The sequence below is a fragment of the Typopeltis vanoorti genome, chromosome 6 (assembly GCF_054136105.1).
Source record: "Typopeltis vanoorti isolate ZY-2024b chromosome 6, IOZ_Tvanoo_1.0, whole genome shotgun sequence".
NCBI classification, from domain to species: Eukaryota; Metazoa; Arthropoda; class Arachnida; order Uropygi; family Thelyphonidae; genus Typopeltis; species Typopeltis vanoorti.
Window position 1 is genome coordinate 148,438,586 of NC_143554.1, and position 18,221 is coordinate 148,456,806.

Below are 18,221 nucleotides of genomic sequence, written 5' to 3' on the forward strand. Positions count from 1 at the left end.
CACTTAATTAGAGAAAAGTTATTCAATTATTACATAATAGAACACTTGAAATATCTGTATTTCTATACTTGAAACGCAGTATAGAAACAATCTAATGTGAATATAAACTGAAATTCGAAACAATAATTAATTATATTTGGACAGATTTGATTTTCGGAGAGATTTAATTTTTCATAAGATACAAAGCCCATTTGTTAAGAGATTTCTTCATTTATTAACTCAGTTGAATGTTAAAAAACAAAATCTAAATCCACTTTCTTTCGTCTATTGATAATGCAGGTAATGAGAAGAGCATGCATTTACCATAATGAATGTTTGATAGTAAAGTACTATTATGATATCCTGTACATTCTCAAGAGGGGTACAGTACATAACATTAAACGTAGACTTACATATTGCTAATTGTTTTTATCTATGTTAGAATGTTCTTGAAGAAAAATGTCAAGAGCCAAACCATTTTGACTGAACATTCCTCTATCCTACTTGTTGATATTTTATCTGGCCCTATTACTGAATTCATATTCAGGTTATGCAGCTTCATCTCTAGAAATTCATACTTATGAACCTGTATCTCTTTGGTAACAATATGCACCTTGACACATACACCTGGGTGATAGATGTTATAGAAATGAACACTCATTATTTGAGCAATCCCATCTACTTCTGACACTAGGAAACCCTTTGCACTTATACTGCTCAAAACAATTAGAGGATATTTTCGTTTTCTTGTAAATTATAGTTATAAAAGTAAAAAAAATGTCAACAATTTGTAATAAATATCGATTATTTAAAGAATAGTAGTAGGGTAGGCGCTTTTGACCAGATCAAGATAAGATAAGGAATCGTGATGTGATTAGTTGTTCAGATGATGACGTCATTGTGCGTGTGTGACGTCATGAGTTTGGAATTTCGCTGGGGACATGTCAGCAATGTCAGGTCTTGTGTTTTGGTTGCGTTATGGAAATATGGGTGATGGTTGGAGATAAGGAATTGTGCGTTTTTGGTGTGGCAGTTTACACCAAAAACTGGCATGAGGGAAGTGCGTCCATGTCATGGATGTGTGTTCTTATGAGACCAGGATTAGTAACGTAATTTGTTAGTTGTAAATAAGTGACGTTATTGTTTTGAATGGAAAAGGAAGATATATTGGTGGATACGGATTCGTGTCGTAATTGGTGGGACACTTTAAACCAAACAGGGGTAGGGTGAATGGGGAAGCGATGTCACTATCATGAATGTGAGCTGTTGATAAGTAAATGGTTTGTGTATGGCATTATGGTGATGGATAGTGATAAGATAGAGTTTGGAATGTTGGGAATTTTGATGATGGGGGTCCCCTTCTCTCAGGAGCATCACATGGTGTATTTGGTTCTCGTATAGCTTTGTGGGTATTGTTTAGAGATAAGGAATCGTGACGTTATGTGTTTGGAAATTGCTGGGGAACATATGCTCTGTGACATCACGTGGTGTTTTGGTTTGCCTATGGAATTGTGGGCGATGTTTTTGAGCTAAGATATCTTGGAATTTTCCAGGGTGACAAACATTCGTGACTATTGTCAATTTTTTGTTGTTGTCTATAGTCTGTAGTTGGCAGTACTAATTTTCAAATAAGTGTGCGATATTTCTTTCCTGTTAAACACAATGAGAATTCTTAGTTTAGAGTCGAGATGGTGGCAACTTTAAGACCGTTTCTGAATAATTACACACTATCATTGGTGTCAACATCGAACACACTTTTTTTCTCATATTCCTAACTCGATGTATGGACCCCATGATTATTCTTATGAAAAACTATTCAGTATTAGAATTAGAATTGCGCTTATCCAAACATATGTGTATTGGTTATTGAAATTACAAATATCACTTGCTATGTTTAAGTTAAACAAAAAATATTAACTTACTTTCTTTCCAGAATGAGGCATCTTGGAACTAACATGGTTTTCTGAAAACAATAGATATTCCAAATTGTTGATTTTTAAAAACATATTCACTGCACAAAACACAAACACAAGGTATGAAAATGCAGTTGATATTTCTTTTTTCCTTATAGTTACTGTACGTTTTGTTTATTTCTTTCGCACTTTGTCTGATACTATGTTTTCCCACAGGGTCTGTCCAAAATGACATTATAGAATTGAAGACTAAACGCCGTTTTGTTGAGGGTACGTGTTACTTCCTGTTTGGAATTCAGGATGCTGTTAGAGTTTGGAATTTTGACAAGTGAAATGAGTTTTATTTTTTTTTTAACTTTACGCGATACACAAAACAATACAACACAAACATTTTTTAAACCATTACATATAATTCTAATCAATAAATAAATTGTCTGAATTTCTTTTCCCCACACTGTAGATTTTTCATATATGTCATCTTAAACTGTGTCATTTCCGTTTGCTATTTTTTGAACTTTTCTAACCAAGAATTTCCCATATAGGTATTTCGTTCCATTTTCTGACTATGGAAATTTTTAGCTTAGTCACTTTCTAAATAATTAATTACATCCTGTCTCGCGGTAACTGGGAAATTCACGTGATTTTTCCTCATGTAACATTTCAAAACAAGTTGAACTATGGTTTTTACAGGAGAAGCAACAATTTTCCATCAATTCCCTTGTTTGACTCATTTCCGTTAGTACAAATTGACTGTTATCCTCTCAGCCCCGACATTTATTTCACAGTAGGGATATTTATATACAGGTAACCATTATATAACACGGATGTTGGGTTCCATAGAAATGCCACGTTATGCAAGACTTAGATCACATAGAAAAAGTTGAGGTAGGTTCCGAATTCGTTTTTTTTTAATTATATAAATAACCATGACATATCCAACAAAAACAATATTTTTATTTAATTCAGGTAATTCATGTAAGTTACGAAAACATAAACTATAAGACAAATACATAGTATAAAATTATAAAAATTACAAATTGTACATAAATTTCATTGCAAATAATGCATAAATGTTTTAGACACAATAAAATAAAGCACATATTTTAATCGTCATCACTGTTTTCAGAATTAACATTTCGTAGATGTTCTTTAATGGTCGGAGGTCATCACCACTTGAAAACTCTTGAACATCATTTGTATAATTCTCATTGCATACTTCGGCTGGTTTAGTTATCAAGAAGTTAGTAAAAAGACTTTGCTTTCCACTATGCTGCAACTTTTTATTAAGTTCATAATATGGCGATAAAGAAATATCCAATTGTCTCATGAATTTTCAAGAGTGCTCTATTGAGGGATTATTATCCATAAAATAACTTAATAACTTTCTTGGCAAGTCCAATCCTTCTGCTAATTTAAACTTTTTTCTTTAAACTGAATTCTTTAACGGATTCATCACAATTAGAATCTTTGGCAGAACTTTCCCCGCCATTTGGTTCGACGCCATCTATTAATTGTACCAGTTACTCCTCATTTAAATCTGTTTCTCCATCAATTAATTCACTAATTTCGTTTTCAACCATATCGCAAAAGCCCTCTTCACCAAAAATGTGTGCGTTGTTTATTATACGACGTAGCTCGGCATCCACTGAAAGTACAAAATTTTGCTACAGAACGGCTTCAGGCCATATTTTTTTTCCAGCAAGCATTCAGCATAGAGGGTTGTAATTCCTTAATGGACAGAGAAATAATTTTCACACAATTCAATATTGAAAACTCTTTCCACGCTTAAAGCAGTCATGTTTGGATAAGATTCCATTTTTTCCAAAATTAATTGGAATGTTCGCCGAATATAATATCACTTAAATGCTGATATCGGTCGACTGGTTGAATAAGTGAAGTAGCATTAGGCGGCAAAAAAGTTATTTTAATATCCAGATGGCTCAAATTTGTTGGGTGGCCTGGTCGTTATCTAAAATTAGTAGAATTTTGAAATGCATATTCTTTTTCTTTGTGTAACTTTCTACATCTGGTACAGAACACTTGATAAACCAATTTTTAAACACGCTAGCTGTAACCCATGCCTTTTTGTTGGCCCGCCAATAAGCAGGTAGGGTGGACTTGTTGAGCCCTTTCATCGAGGATTTGCGGATCGGTTAATAAATATTGGTTTTGTCATGTACTCACTTGATGCATAACTACAAAACATCTTTGGAAACTTTGAATCCAGGAGGTGATCTTTCATTTTTCTAAATATGGGTTATATTGAAAAAAAAAAAGCCTTTTGGCATTTTTTCCCAATATAACCCAGATTCATCCGCATTGAACACCTGGTCTGCACTATAACCATCATTTTTAATGATTTTTAAAAGTTCTGCTGGGTATTTCCGGGCAGCTTCGACGTCTGCTGATGCTGATTCTCCCTGGATTTTAAGATTATATAAAGAAAACCGCTCTTTTAAAGTTTTCGAACCAACCCTTACTGTCACAAAATCCATGCTGAGAGATTTCTTCAGAAGTATCTTGATCAAGTTCTTTTAAATGTTTATAAACGTTGAAAGCTTTTTGCTTAATAAGGTGTCCGTCCAGAATGAATTTACTTTTGGATGTAATCTTCTATCCAAATCATTACAGATTTCTCCATTTTTTCTATTAGAATATCGCGAACACGAGCAACGCGCTTTTCACTTACCGTTGACCCAGCAATAACACTTTCTCGGATTTTATGTTCATTTTGTTTGATTGTTCGAATTGTTGATTCATTTAAATTCAAAGTCCATGCAACAACTCCTGGTTTTTCTCCAATTTTCAACCGATCCAAGATTTCAATTTTTTCTTCGAGAGAAATGAATTTCCTCTTCAATGTTGGTTTTTCCCTTTCGTTGCAGTTTTAGTGGCCATTACAATAAAAATAAACTTTTACATTAAAAAAAATCATTACATTTGTATATAATTCTTTAGAAAATAAACTGCTCAGCTTGAGAATAACACAATTATAATTTTTAATGCGCTTTCCTGGCAGAAAACGAAGACAATTTTCAACAATAAACACTTTATACAGTAAACCCTAGTTGGCAAACCTATGACACTTGTGCCAGAGGTGGCACGTCTGAGAATTTTGCTGGCACATCCACGATTTACAGGTGATATCCTTTTATACTCTTATAAATTATTCAACTTTTTTTTAATTATTACAATACGTACAAGCTGAATTTTGTTTTAGACAAGAGAACTATAAAGACGTGCATATGATTGGTGCCGTATTAACAAAAGATCGCGCGACCCAAAGACAACCAACAAGTGTTGAATTGAAATGCTAATTATCTTCAATCGAATTCCATTACAACTGAAACTGTCATAATAGCATTCACTATTAGTTTTAACACATTCACGACAGGGTGTCACTTATCGTTCCGACGGAACTTCTCATTACTCACTGGCTCAACTCACACAAATGTTTCAACCCTTGGTTAAATTTTAGGGTTCCTTGTTTGCGTTTGAGGTGGCAGGCAAACTGACACATTCATTATATGGCATGTTTCAATTCTTGGTAGTCTTTTATTTTAAGTTAGCCTTTGTGATCTGTCATAATGACATCGAGAATTTGAAATGCAATAAAACAAACACTTATTTCATAATTGAAAAATTGGACAATAGTTTTTAGTTAGATACTGTGTTTCAGTGCAACATATGGTTTTGCTTAAGTCTATACAGCATAGTTTCTGTGTAAAAGGGGACATGTGATTTATTAGTTAGCGCCGTTTTTATTCCATCTGTCTCTAATTGCGCTATTTGTTGAGAATGACAGAGACTGCAAAAGCCTCTGTACAGTACCGTATTCAGTGATACAATAAAACTAAATTCGATACTTATAACTACTTTGCACGATATGGGCAGACACAAATTTAACGAAGATAAAATTTGATTTATAAGTCTTGCGGTGAAAAATATATGAAAAATAAATAAATAAAGGGTTACTAATAATTGTAGTCGGCGTTATATCGAAACCGTGTTGTATAAGTACCACGTTATATGAGGCTTATCTGTATATATATTTTAACGCAATTATTATATTAGGTAATTTTCCAACGCAAATAAATAATTATTTATTCTTATTTCAAATGAATATTACCTCAGTAGTATACTTTATTAATTCTATGTTACCAAATTTCCAAACATTACAAAGTTGCAAACATTTAAAACTTTATGCACTCTTTCCTCTAGGTTTCTAGACTCAAACTATGTTTTGTTTTTTGTTTTTTTCTCCCACGGTGGTGATTGTAAAACTCAACATGTCTTTTCCTGACTAATATCCGTCAGGGACCAGCAAATTTTCATCTTTCGAAGTGGAGACTGAGTAAAGTTTCACTGTGGAAAACAGCACACATCTTTGTTCATTAAGTTACAAATGAATATTTTACATTGCTGAAAAATTAAATTACCAAATGCTTACAGTCACACTTTAATTCCAACTGATGAACAAATATACCAGTCTGTTGGAGACATCTACAGATATTGTCACTATTTAATTCATTTGTACTTGATTCATTTCAAATGACACAATTACATTATTAGCTATCACGTCTTTTTTTTCCCGTTCTCCTAATGGAATAGTATGTGTTGGCAAATTTTGAAAAAAATAAAATAAAATATATAAAACTACCAAATTCTAACAGTCATACTTTAATGACTTTTTCTAGACTGTTGGAGGTATCTATAGATATAGTAACAAAATTGTCACTTTTCAGGTGAAATCTTCTCCACTAAAAATTCTAACTATTAATTCCTTTTGTTTCTAAGAGTTGACATAGTTTCTTGAAATATTTGAGAGCTTGCATGAAAAAATAACATTTTTAATTCAATGAGTGGATTTTCAAAAAAAAAAAGTCTCTGGTTATGGTTAGTTTGTTGCATGAAATTGCACAGGAAAAAAACTATATATGGTCTTACTTAAATTTGCATAACACATCAACAACATCCATTTGTTCATTTAAATTTACACATTTTATTTGAGTGAAATATTATTTACAAATGTATTTACTGAATCTAACATACAGAAAATAAATAAAGTGAAAAATACAATCTATTTTTTGTTCCTTAATCTTATTGGTAAATTTGCACTCTTGTTCAAAGGTTATTCCCATTGTTGTGGAATTGCCACCATGTGGTTTTTCGACAATGTGACTCTCATCGGAAAGTTTATTCATTTGTGACTGTTGATAATTTGTTACTGTAGTAAAATTAAGGGTTACATTATTATTATTTTTAAACCAATACATATATTTTTGAGCATTGTTAAAAGCACAAAACCTATCATTATGCTTCCAAAAACATATAAAAGTACACGGTATATTTTCACGTTTTGGGCATCCAATTTCATTTAAATCAAGAACAGGTCTCCCTATTAACTTCGTTACTGTTTTTGATTTTTCTTTTCCTTTGGCAAGCAATATTTGATATTTGCATGTTGATTCTATTATCCATTCTCTTAGTTTGTCCAAAGATAGTGAACCAATTTCCCACTTCAGCTGATGGTTATAATTTATTAACCAAGAATTCTGTTTTTTAACTCTATCAGGTAATTCTTTCCAACTACATGGTGATTGTCAATGCATATCTTACAATAATTCCATCAGAAATACAAATTTCTTTAGGGAATTAATTTAAAGTGTTATTCAAAAGAAATGGAACCTCGATAATACCAATGATTACCGAAAATTCGTATTTTCCATATTTGTTTGCCTTCATTCTTCTTCTTGCATTACTTCATTTGGCACTACAAATAAATAGTTATTTATTATTATTATTTCACTGATTATTAGCTCTGATCGTATATTTTATGTTAACTTTCTGTTACAAAGTTCTAAACAATTAGAACTTTTCACAAAGAAACTTTCAAAGGGGGAAAAAACACATTTTTGCTCTGAAGTTAAGAGTATTAGTTGGAGGTGACATCACTAAAAGATATCTGCAAATGACGCGCTCACTCATTTCCACTATGCTGAGCAAACATCTTCTAAAGGAGAAGGGAGGGAGGAGGGGATGGAAGAGCATTGCAGGGAAGATCACTGTCACCCTCTCGACTATGCTTTCACCAACACCCCCACCTGATGCTATTTTTTTCCCATCCCAAAAATTTCGGACATACGAGTGACAGAACTACATGATGGCAATTCCGCAAGCATGGAAAAAACCTATGAACAACAGCGCAAATATAACAATAAGAAGATTAAGGAACAAAAAATCTATCGCATTTTTCACTTCATTTATTTTCTGTATGTTAGATTCAGTAAATATAATTTGTAGATAATACTTCACTCAAATAAAATGTGTAAATTTAAACGAACAAAGGGATGTTGTTGATGTGTTATGCTAATTTAAGTAAGACCATATTTTTTTCCTTGTGAAATTTCAAGCCACAAGCTAACCATAACCAGAGACTTTAATTTTTTTTTTTTTGAAAATTCATTCATTGAATCAAAAGTCTTATTTGTTCATGCAAGCCCTCAAATGTTTCAAGAAACTGTGTCAACTCTTGGAAGCAAAAGAAATCGAGTATTAAATTAATAGTCAGAATTTTTACTGGAGAAGATTTCACCTGAAAATTTACAATTTTGTTACTATATCTATAGATACCTCCAACAGACTAGAAAAAACAGTCGTGCTTAAAGTACAACTGTTACAGTTTGGTTATTTAACAGAGACACAGTAGACTCAAATAAAATGTGTAAATTTAAATGAACAGATGGATGTCGTTGATGTGTTATGTAAATTTAAGTAACACCATATATATATATATATATATTTTTTTTTTCCTTGTGAAATTTCTTGCCACAAACTAACCATAAAGCTATACGCGAACCAAACCCACCATGCTATGTCCCTGACAGAATGGGGCCCCAGAGAAATTCCAACCATTCCAAACTCTATCTTATCACAATCCATCACCCATAATGCCATATGCAAACCATATACTTATCAACATCTCACAACAGCACACATCCATGACAGTGATGTCGCTTCCCCATTCACCCTACCCCTGTTTGGTTGAAAGTGTCCCACCAATCACGACACGAATCCTTATTCACTAGTATTCTTCCTTTTCCATTCCAAACAATAACGTCACTTATTTACAACTACCAAATGACATCACTTATCTTCATCTGATAACAACACACATCCATAACACGGATGCGCTACCCCCATTCACCCTACCCCTATTTGTTTTAAATTGCCCCACCAATCACGACACGATTCCTTATCTCCAACCATCACCCTCAATTCCATACGTGAACCAAAACACAAGGCCTGACGTCACTGATGCAGTGACCCCCAGCGAAATTCCAAACATCCCAAACTCATGACGCCACACATACAATGACACCTTCATCTGAACAACCACATCACGATTCCTTATCTTATCTTGATCTGGTCAAAAGCGCCTACCTTACTACTAACAATTTCTCATCAATTACACCCTAACTATAAGTAAGAAATATTTATTCATGTATAAAGTACCCAATAGTTATAATTATTTGCAGAGATTTATAATTATCAGACAGAAACTAAAATATTTCCTAACTGTTTTGAGCAGTGTACTATTCTTAAGAGTATGGGAAGATCGTAGTAGTGCTAAACTTTATCAATTTCGGCTTCAGTCTTCTTAATCTGAACTTAAGTAAGGTCCTATTTTTTTACGATTTCTATATAACACATGAACTCAAAAAGTTGTATATTTGTTTTTCAGTGAACACTTACCTCTTCCAGCTTTTTGAAAGCTAGTTGCACGATAGCTGTGACTGAAAATCAGTTCCAAATACACGCACTGCTCGATATAGATTTAAATAAACGCTCCGATTACAAAAAAAATCTCCGTAGTTGCTGCTGCTGTATATCTCTGCTCCGCGATCTCTGCTGCCGATAATTGAGCGATCGAACAACTAGATCTATGTATATTATGAGTTCTCGGAACTTCACAATCTGAGATGTGGTGAAAGCAGTGTGCACCTTGATACATACACCTGAGTGAGTGATCTTAGAGAAGCGAGCATTTGTTTTATTAGACACAGTATTGTGAGTCATGGCGCCGATACGAAAAACAATAGAGGCGATTTTAAAGTGATTACGTTCGCTGCAGCATGTACGAAATGCATGACCTTCTCAGAACGAGAGATATTTCGAAAGAGAATGAAACGAGGGTGGGGACATGTCTGTCCAAAGTGTTTGTGAGCGAATGTAATACGTTTGAAGATAGTAAGAAGAGTGAAGGTGGTGACTTGAATGTGGTAGCAGATGTATGGCACAAAAACGAAAGAGAAGGGGGAGAGAACGCACAGCATGAAAGATCGAAGCGTGTAAATAAAGATCGTATTTTGTATGATGTTTCATTGACAGGAGAAGCCCTTAAGTCTTAGTGTATTGAAATAGTGTTTTGCTGGAGCTAAGATTAAGTATGTCAGTGATGCTGCAGGGATGACATCCTTAATTATGATTATTTTGGCTGGTACAAACGATGCATCAGGTGACAAGGGTGGCATGCGAGGAGACATGAAATAGTTGCTAGTCCATGCGAAAAAGAAGAGTGAGAAATTAAAAGTTGTGAGTCTGTTGCTGCTGTATGATACAGGCGAGCTGAGCGGGAGAACTATGATGAGGAATGAGTTAGCGCGCAGAGTGTGCAGGAAGAATGGCTTGGAGGTTTTTTTGGAGTGAGTTTGATGGAAAGAATGATTTGTATAAGTTGGATAGCTTGCACTTAAATCGATTTCATGTCAAGAGTCTTGAGAAAATGTTGTTCAATAAGAATTCGGAAGTTCAAAGTCAGGGAAACTGGAATGTTTAGGAGGACTGCAGGTGAGCGTGGGTCAAGGCAACGTCGTAAGTGGGAGAGTGATCACATAATGTAATGTGTAGCATCCTAGGTTAACTTTACTCGACTAAGTTACATAAGTGTAATGGAGGTGGTGGGAGCAAGGGGATATTGCAGTTTACGTATGCTAATACCAGAAGTTTCCCAAACAAGGTAGAGGAGTTTTTGACATTGGTCAGCACAATTGGCTAAAAATTATAGGCATTAGTATCACGTGGTTGACCGAGGATAACATGGTCATAGGAATAGAATACAAGGGATACAGTGTCTTCAGAGAGGAGGGAAGAAACTGGGCGGGGGGTAATTTGCTGCAGAGAAATTTAAACCAAAAAGATTAGAAGTACATCAGGGGAACAGGGATTCAGAGGACAGTTCATTTGAGACTATCTGGAGTGAGGCAAAGGCCAACTGTACTAAATATAATTGGCTGTTACTGTAATCCAGGGGTATACGAGAAAATGTAGATGATGTGCATTCGCAAATTAGCCCGATGAATAGAGGTCGAGTTATTATTATATCAGCTATCGGGACATAGACTATGAGGAGAAATGGTCACAGACTGGGAAGGAAATGGAATTTATACAACTACTAAAAGATAATTTCCTGAGGCAACATGTCATGGAACGGACACGAGATCCCAGAGTGCTACATCTGTTCATTGCTTGATAGAGAAATACCTTAACAATAACCAATCTAGCTATGTTGCCTCCGCTTGGAGAAAGTCATTATGTAGTCTTGACCTGGGAGATTGCCATATATGCAGAATTTTCTGTGAAGTATTGGTATATGGGACTACAAAGCAGGTGATTAAGACAAGCTCGGGAGACAGAGCAATGATATAAGAGGTTGTTGGTGCATAGGAGGTGGTCAGGGGATGTTTGAAAAAAAGCAGCATCTGAATGTATATCTAGAGTGAGAAAATAATTCAGGTAGGAGACAGGTGATGAACAGCTTCACTGAGCAAGAGTTGCACATAAAAGAAAATATTGTGGAGAGATTGCAACGATAAACGTGATCAGCATGATCACGAGCAGTATGAGACGCAGGCAAGCATAGTTATCGGTATGGCAAGGACGGCCATTGTCTCATTATGAGAGAAAACTAGCTGATGAGGGGAAAAGAACCCTGAGGAGTTCTCTTGCTATGAGGTAAGTAAAGGAAGAATTCAAGTATGGTGGGGGTGGGGTGGGGGGTAACAGAACCAAAGCAAATAGTTGAATTAGTGAGTGAACATTTTGCATATGACATTGCAGTGCAAGATGTGACATTGTCTGCTTGGAGAATAGAGGTTGAAAAAACGGAGGTGGTTAATATATTTCTAAACGTAAATACTAACACAGCCATGAGATTATATAGTGTATTGGTCCATGTACTACGAGAATATGCAAGAGAATTATCAGCTCCTCTGACCGAGTTATTAATAAGAGTACTGATGATGCAGTACTCCTTTGTATTGCCAAGGAAAAAGGACAAAATATTGACACGGTTAACGAGATCATTAGGGATAGAGGACTTCGATTCAATCCTAGGAAGACAAACATTATGGTTCTCAAAGGAGATACGACAGGGAAGCTCCTGAGAAACAAGTGTACTACAATGGAAAAATAATTCAAGAAGTCAGCAAGTTCGAGTAGCTATGATCCATTATTAATGTAAGGGCTGAAATATATTATGAAGTCCCACGTGTATTAAGGTTCAGAACACATCAGAAGATTAGAGCACAGTAAAAGACTCGCCTAAAAACTGAAAGGATGATCTATCTCCACAGGAACAAAGTTGGGGATTTTGAATGCAGCTGTTTAAACAGCGACTTATTGTTGTGAGCCTTCGAACCTAGAAAATGTCTGATAGGATAATAATAGCTGGGTTTGAGATGTGGTTTTACAGAAGGCTTGAGAATATCATATACTGAAAGGCGGACAAACGGATGGGTGCTAGAATGGATGGCTAAAACATGAAGGCGTCTTACAGATATTGACGGCAGAAAGTTGAAATACTTTGGACACATTGAAAGAATTGGAAGAGTTCTAAAAGCAGTAATAGAAGGCAAAGTTCTTACGAAAAAAAGGAAAGCGGTAGGCCGTCATTCAGATTGATGGATGTGTTCTGGAGTGACTGAACTTCAGAGAATTGAAGCCTCCAGAAACGCATACAACAGGACCATCTGGCGAGGACTGGCGAGGACTAGCGAGGACTAGACCATGTGACATCTGTTGTCCGATTAAGAGATGGAAGATTGATAGAAGTACATCAGTGTGAAAATATCTTAAATCAATATTTACTATATTATATACACAATGATTGTGTGTGCTTGCAAATGTAATATACTTTATACTACTGTTATATTCTGTTATATATGTATCTGACAGAACGATGATGATACAATGACTGTGAAGCCCATACTGGCAGGAGTGACATCCTCCTATGAAATCAATATATAATATATTTTTGCAACTAATGGCACGGAGTGTTGCATGCGCACGCGCACGCCTGTGTGTGTGTGTGTGTGTGTGTGTGTGTGTGTGTGTGTGTGTGTGTGTGTGTGTGTGTGTGTGTGTTCTTCTGGGTAGTTTGTTTAGTTACCAGAAAAACTCGAGTTTCCAGGAGGAAAATCCCTGCTGCCTCCGTATTAGACTAGAAAAATTCACATTTAGTTGTAAATTCCAGATAAATATTTTTCTTGTCCAGAATGGATTAGAACTCAAGTATTTCTAACAAAAATGCGTCGGTATCATCATTAAAATTGTATTTATTTGCCTTGTTTTTTCTTTATTATTTTATCTCCATAATGGGTATTCTACATGGGAATGACTGTCTCTCTCTCTCTCTCTCTCTCTCTCTCTCTCTCTCTCTCTCTCTCTCTCTCTCTCTCTCTCTCTCTCTATCAATCTAGCAATATTTGTCCAGACACCCCTGAACAAATATTGCTAGACACCCCAAATAGACACCCCACAAGGCAGATAGTAGGAAGCAAAATTTCATAGTAGCATTGAATGCAGATGGTATGACAACACGACTTGAACTCAGTGACCTCGAGATAGGTGTCGTGGGCTGTCACATGGTTGGCATGTCCATACTTCATTATCGGTCAACTGGTGCATCAAACATCAACTGGAGCCGATGTGATCAACAAGCGGAGACGTCCTGGTATCACTATTTCAGGAAATATTCCAGTTCGGCCGCTGAAAAGGCCTGAGGGACAAACGTGCGTCAAAACGGGGCACTCAAACACCAGCTACAGCTGGCACAGACCACCCGTGATGAGTTCCAGACCGCCAGAGATAACATGGTGGGCAGTAATAGCTTACTAAAAAAACTTCATTTATTGGGTTTCCACAGAAGGGAAGGGGCACACAAACCGAACATCACAAAAACTAACAAGGCGGCTCGTCTGGCCTGGTGCAAAGATCGTGTCAACTGAACGATTGACCATTCGAAACGGTACTCTAGAGCGGCGAATGAAGTGTCATCTCTTTCCCGTCTGATGGAAGGGTGTGGAGGCAGCCTGATGAATGCTTGTTACCACAGTGGAGGTATAATGATGTTGGGTGGATTCGACAGGTTTGTGGGTAACTTGATATTCTGGGTAATTGGATGCTGCGTAAACTGTGGAGATTTTATGGAAGAATGGACCTGTGTTACTTTAAACACAATAATGCCCAATGCCACAAAGCTGCAGCTGTTATGAAATCGTTTGTTTGAACGGATAGGTGTTAAACGACTGCCCTGAACTCAATCCCATCGAACACTTGTGTGACGATTTACAGCGGTATTTGAGGTCCAGAGTATCACGTCCTGGATCTGTCGCTGAACACAGTGCTGCTCTGATAGAGGAATAGAGACAAATTCAACCTGATGTCATTCGCTGATTGGTGGAAAACCTCCAAAGGGAGGATGCAGGAGGTGATCAAATCCGAAGGCGGACATTCTTGATAATAGGATTTGCTCACTTGTATCAGTTGTAAATTGGAAAATGTCCGAACAGTTTTTGTTAGATTGTGTAATGTATGTATGTATATATGTATAATATATATATATATATATATATATATATATATAACTTAGTGTATACATTTCTTCTAGGCAAAGATATTGAAGAAGCAATTACTTGAAGAACTAGTTGGTGTAAGTTCCGTCTATTATTTATTTTCTTTGAACTTTCCAGAAAGAAAAGTATGAAGTTATAAATGTAGTAATAATACTAAATGCAAATAAAGTGGAATTGGAATCTTGTATCAAGTGCAATTCCTATTCATTAATTGTAAAGCAGTAGAATGTTATAAATGTTATGTAAAAGTCATTTTCTTAGAAGTGATTATTTATTTTATTTATTTTTTTACTATATATCCACTTTCTTTCGTGTATTATAAGTTGAGAATATAGTACTGGCATATGGAGGAATATGTATTTCATCTTTTTTTTTTTAAATAGATCCCTTACATGAGAGGTGGAATAGTCTATAGCACATAAGCATATTACCATTGATATTTTTCTTGAAGAGGTTGTAGTTAGTGTGAAATATTTCATGAGTAAGATTTCTCCAGAGGAGGGATGTGAAAGAGAGATGTAATAAATTATGAAGAGAATATGAAGGTTTGGTGTGTATGCAGTTGTACTCTAATGGTATGTTATGCAGCTGTCCTTAAATAAGCTGTAATCGTTGTCATTCTAACAGACTATTAATACACTAGATACTGATCTAGTGTATTAGCAATGGTGGTTGCTAATACACTAGATCAGTATCCATGGAAGTGAAATCCCTGTAAAAAAAAAAGACACTGAGCTCAAACATCGTCTTCGTGGGAGAGCAAGAATTAGTAAGGAAGTGGTCAGTTTTCCGCAAAATGGCAAAATAAAAATATGAAAATCATATGAAAAATATGAAAATATCATATTAAAAATATACGCAAAATGTGAAAATCAGTGTCTACAGGACTTGATCATGACTGACTAAGCTCAGCACTGTCTATCACGAGATGTAAAGAATGAGCAGAAAGATAAAGAATGCTTGGTGTATTTTACAGAAGACAGCAGACAGACTAATGAATGGCAATTTATTGAACTATTCCTTACTCCAGGTGAAATCCCCGGAAATCAAGCACGATAGCATAGGTTTCTTCGCCCTTTCCATGGCACGTTTCTAGTGATGGATGATGTAGGCTAAGGTTTGAGCAATGATCTAGAGTGACCAAATCCACTGACTGTCATAAATTAACTGGTACGCCTCTGGGTACAAGACAAGTTGAGCGTTAATGACTTTCTCCATTATTTTAGAGAGGACCGGGGCTATGGCAATCAGCAGACATCATCCCAATTATTCTGGCCCACTGACTTTAATTTATCTTCTTTTAAGGAGTAGGTTGGATATATATTTCCTTCTACGACTAGTTAAGCGTCAGCTGAATATAAGATATTGCAGAGGTGATATTGGATAGAACACGTTGTGAACCACGACGTTTTCAGCACAGTTAGAAGAGATGCAATGAAATTCTGAACACATTTTCCTGTCTGATTTTGTATTCTGGTAATGTCGTTTTTGCTTAAAAACCCACAAAATGCACATATGTAGGAAATTTGCTATAATGACACAGGTGTCATATGAGTATGAGTAAATCGAGAAGGTCGCCTTTATTTTTGGGTACTTTAACTGCAGTGCAGTCTAGATGAGAGATGAAGGAAACACAGGCGAAGAGAAGTTATATTTAATGACTTTTCAATAGACAAGAAGATGGAACGTCGATATGTACAGAAGGTGAGTTTTCTGCTGTGTGTCTGTGTGAAATCAGATTTCAATTCCTGACGGTTGTTTTGCGTTTACTGAGTATTTCAGCTTAAGCTGACAAGGAATATAGTTCTTGTTTCAAGCCATTTCGGTATATAGTATTATTTTTATCTTCGACTCCTTTGGTGCCTCTATTTTTAAACCTGGTCTTAGAAAGGGGACGTGAAATTTAGATGGAATGGTGAATGATGCTTTTCATTCTTGTGAGAATAATTTCTTGGATTCATTTGGAGCAAGTGTTTTGATTAGATGAGTGGATGCATTAGTTTATACATGGAAATGAAGGAAGAGTAAACGTTCCGGAGGTCATATCAAGTGGTACGTGTGTAGTAGCAACTGACACGAGATGGGAGTGACTGGAGGGTGAGTGTTCTGTGAGATGTGAAACTTCTAGAAGGTTATGTTCTTAGTTCGTGAGAGGAGATGCAATCTGTACTGCATATCTGCAAGGAAAACTAGGTAAGAAAAGATGAAAGATACTCTAAATCCTCTGTACTTGGAATGTATAGAGGATTTAATCAGATATTCGGATTAATAGATTTACTGCTGCGTTATGCCATTGCTTATTTCAAAAACACGCGCATCTCTTACATCTTGGTCAGATCTTGTAAAGGGAAACCAGTTGAAGGTGCTCACCAAAAATTATACTTCATTAGTTGAATAGCTTGTTGCAAAGTTTCAGGGATAAGAAGACTAAAACGTTGGAGTCATACCAGAATTTGAAGCGAGGTTAATTTAACAGGTTAAGGTAAATGAATATCCAAAGGAAACCATAAACCAGAGGAAGTCAAATGCAGTGGATTATAATTCTCGCATTCTCTTGCAAATAGTATTCAGTCTCATAGATGTCTTGCTTGTGGCGAAGAGAATCATGTAGTTTGCAATTTGGACATCGAACATGGACAGACTTTGTGTAATATCTGCGAAAATGTCTTGATGATAAATAAAAGTGCACGATTGCAAGGATTCTAAACTTTGATTGTGATTATGTTCCAAATATTCCTTAGAAGTCTTTAAAAAAATGGAAGAAAGTTAATTAACGAAGTTTATACTCATTTTCATTCCCGTCATGACCTGGGGGCAACGCTGTACTAAGACACTCTAAAATGAAGTAGCATCTGCTTTAATTCTAAGTCTCAAATCAGATGCGTGGACTCCACATGGGAACGAATTCTTTCCACCTTCACTGCAGCAGTTCAATGTTGTACCTTGGTTTGTGATAGAACTCTACACATTACGAGTTCCCAAGTGATATTTATCTTTTGAATAACAGGGTATCTTCAAGAGGCGGGGTTATTCGTTCTAATAATATTTCATAAGCTTAAATATAATTTATGAATCGAGAAACGAATAATTATTTAGCTTATTTTCGTATTTCAGGATGAGGTCAAAGAAATAAAGATTATTGCAAATTATCTAAAATCAATGAGCCTCAGTCGCTCAGTTGGCTTTCACGATAGTTGGCAAATCTATGGTTTGGAAAGACAAGTGATCGAATCCTGCCTATTACGTCAGCAGGAAGCTTTATCAGATGTTTTTAACCAAATGTGAGTTACCTGGTCTCGTTCTAAGTGAAAATGTTTTTCTCCAGGAAACGGATTTTTCATCCACCAAAACAAGTAAACCGACCAAAAGATCACACACAATATGTAGACATACGATACTGTCGAATCAAGGATTA

General features: G+C 35.7%; 1 protein-coding gene across 1 annotated transcript in view; it reads left to right on the top strand.

Annotated features, from left to right (window-relative positions):
- The window catches only part of LOC150106073 (uncharacterized), a 158,417-nt gene that overhangs the window by 39,972 nt on the left and 100,224 nt on the right, over positions 1 to 18,221 (top strand). Inside the window, exon 5 of the mRNA XM_090394622.1 lies at positions 14,842 to 14,883. Within this exon, the coding sequence (XP_090250748.1) occupies positions 14,842 to 14,883 (42 nt within the window). The remainder of the gene's footprint in view (positions 1 to 14,841; positions 14,884 to 18,221) is intronic.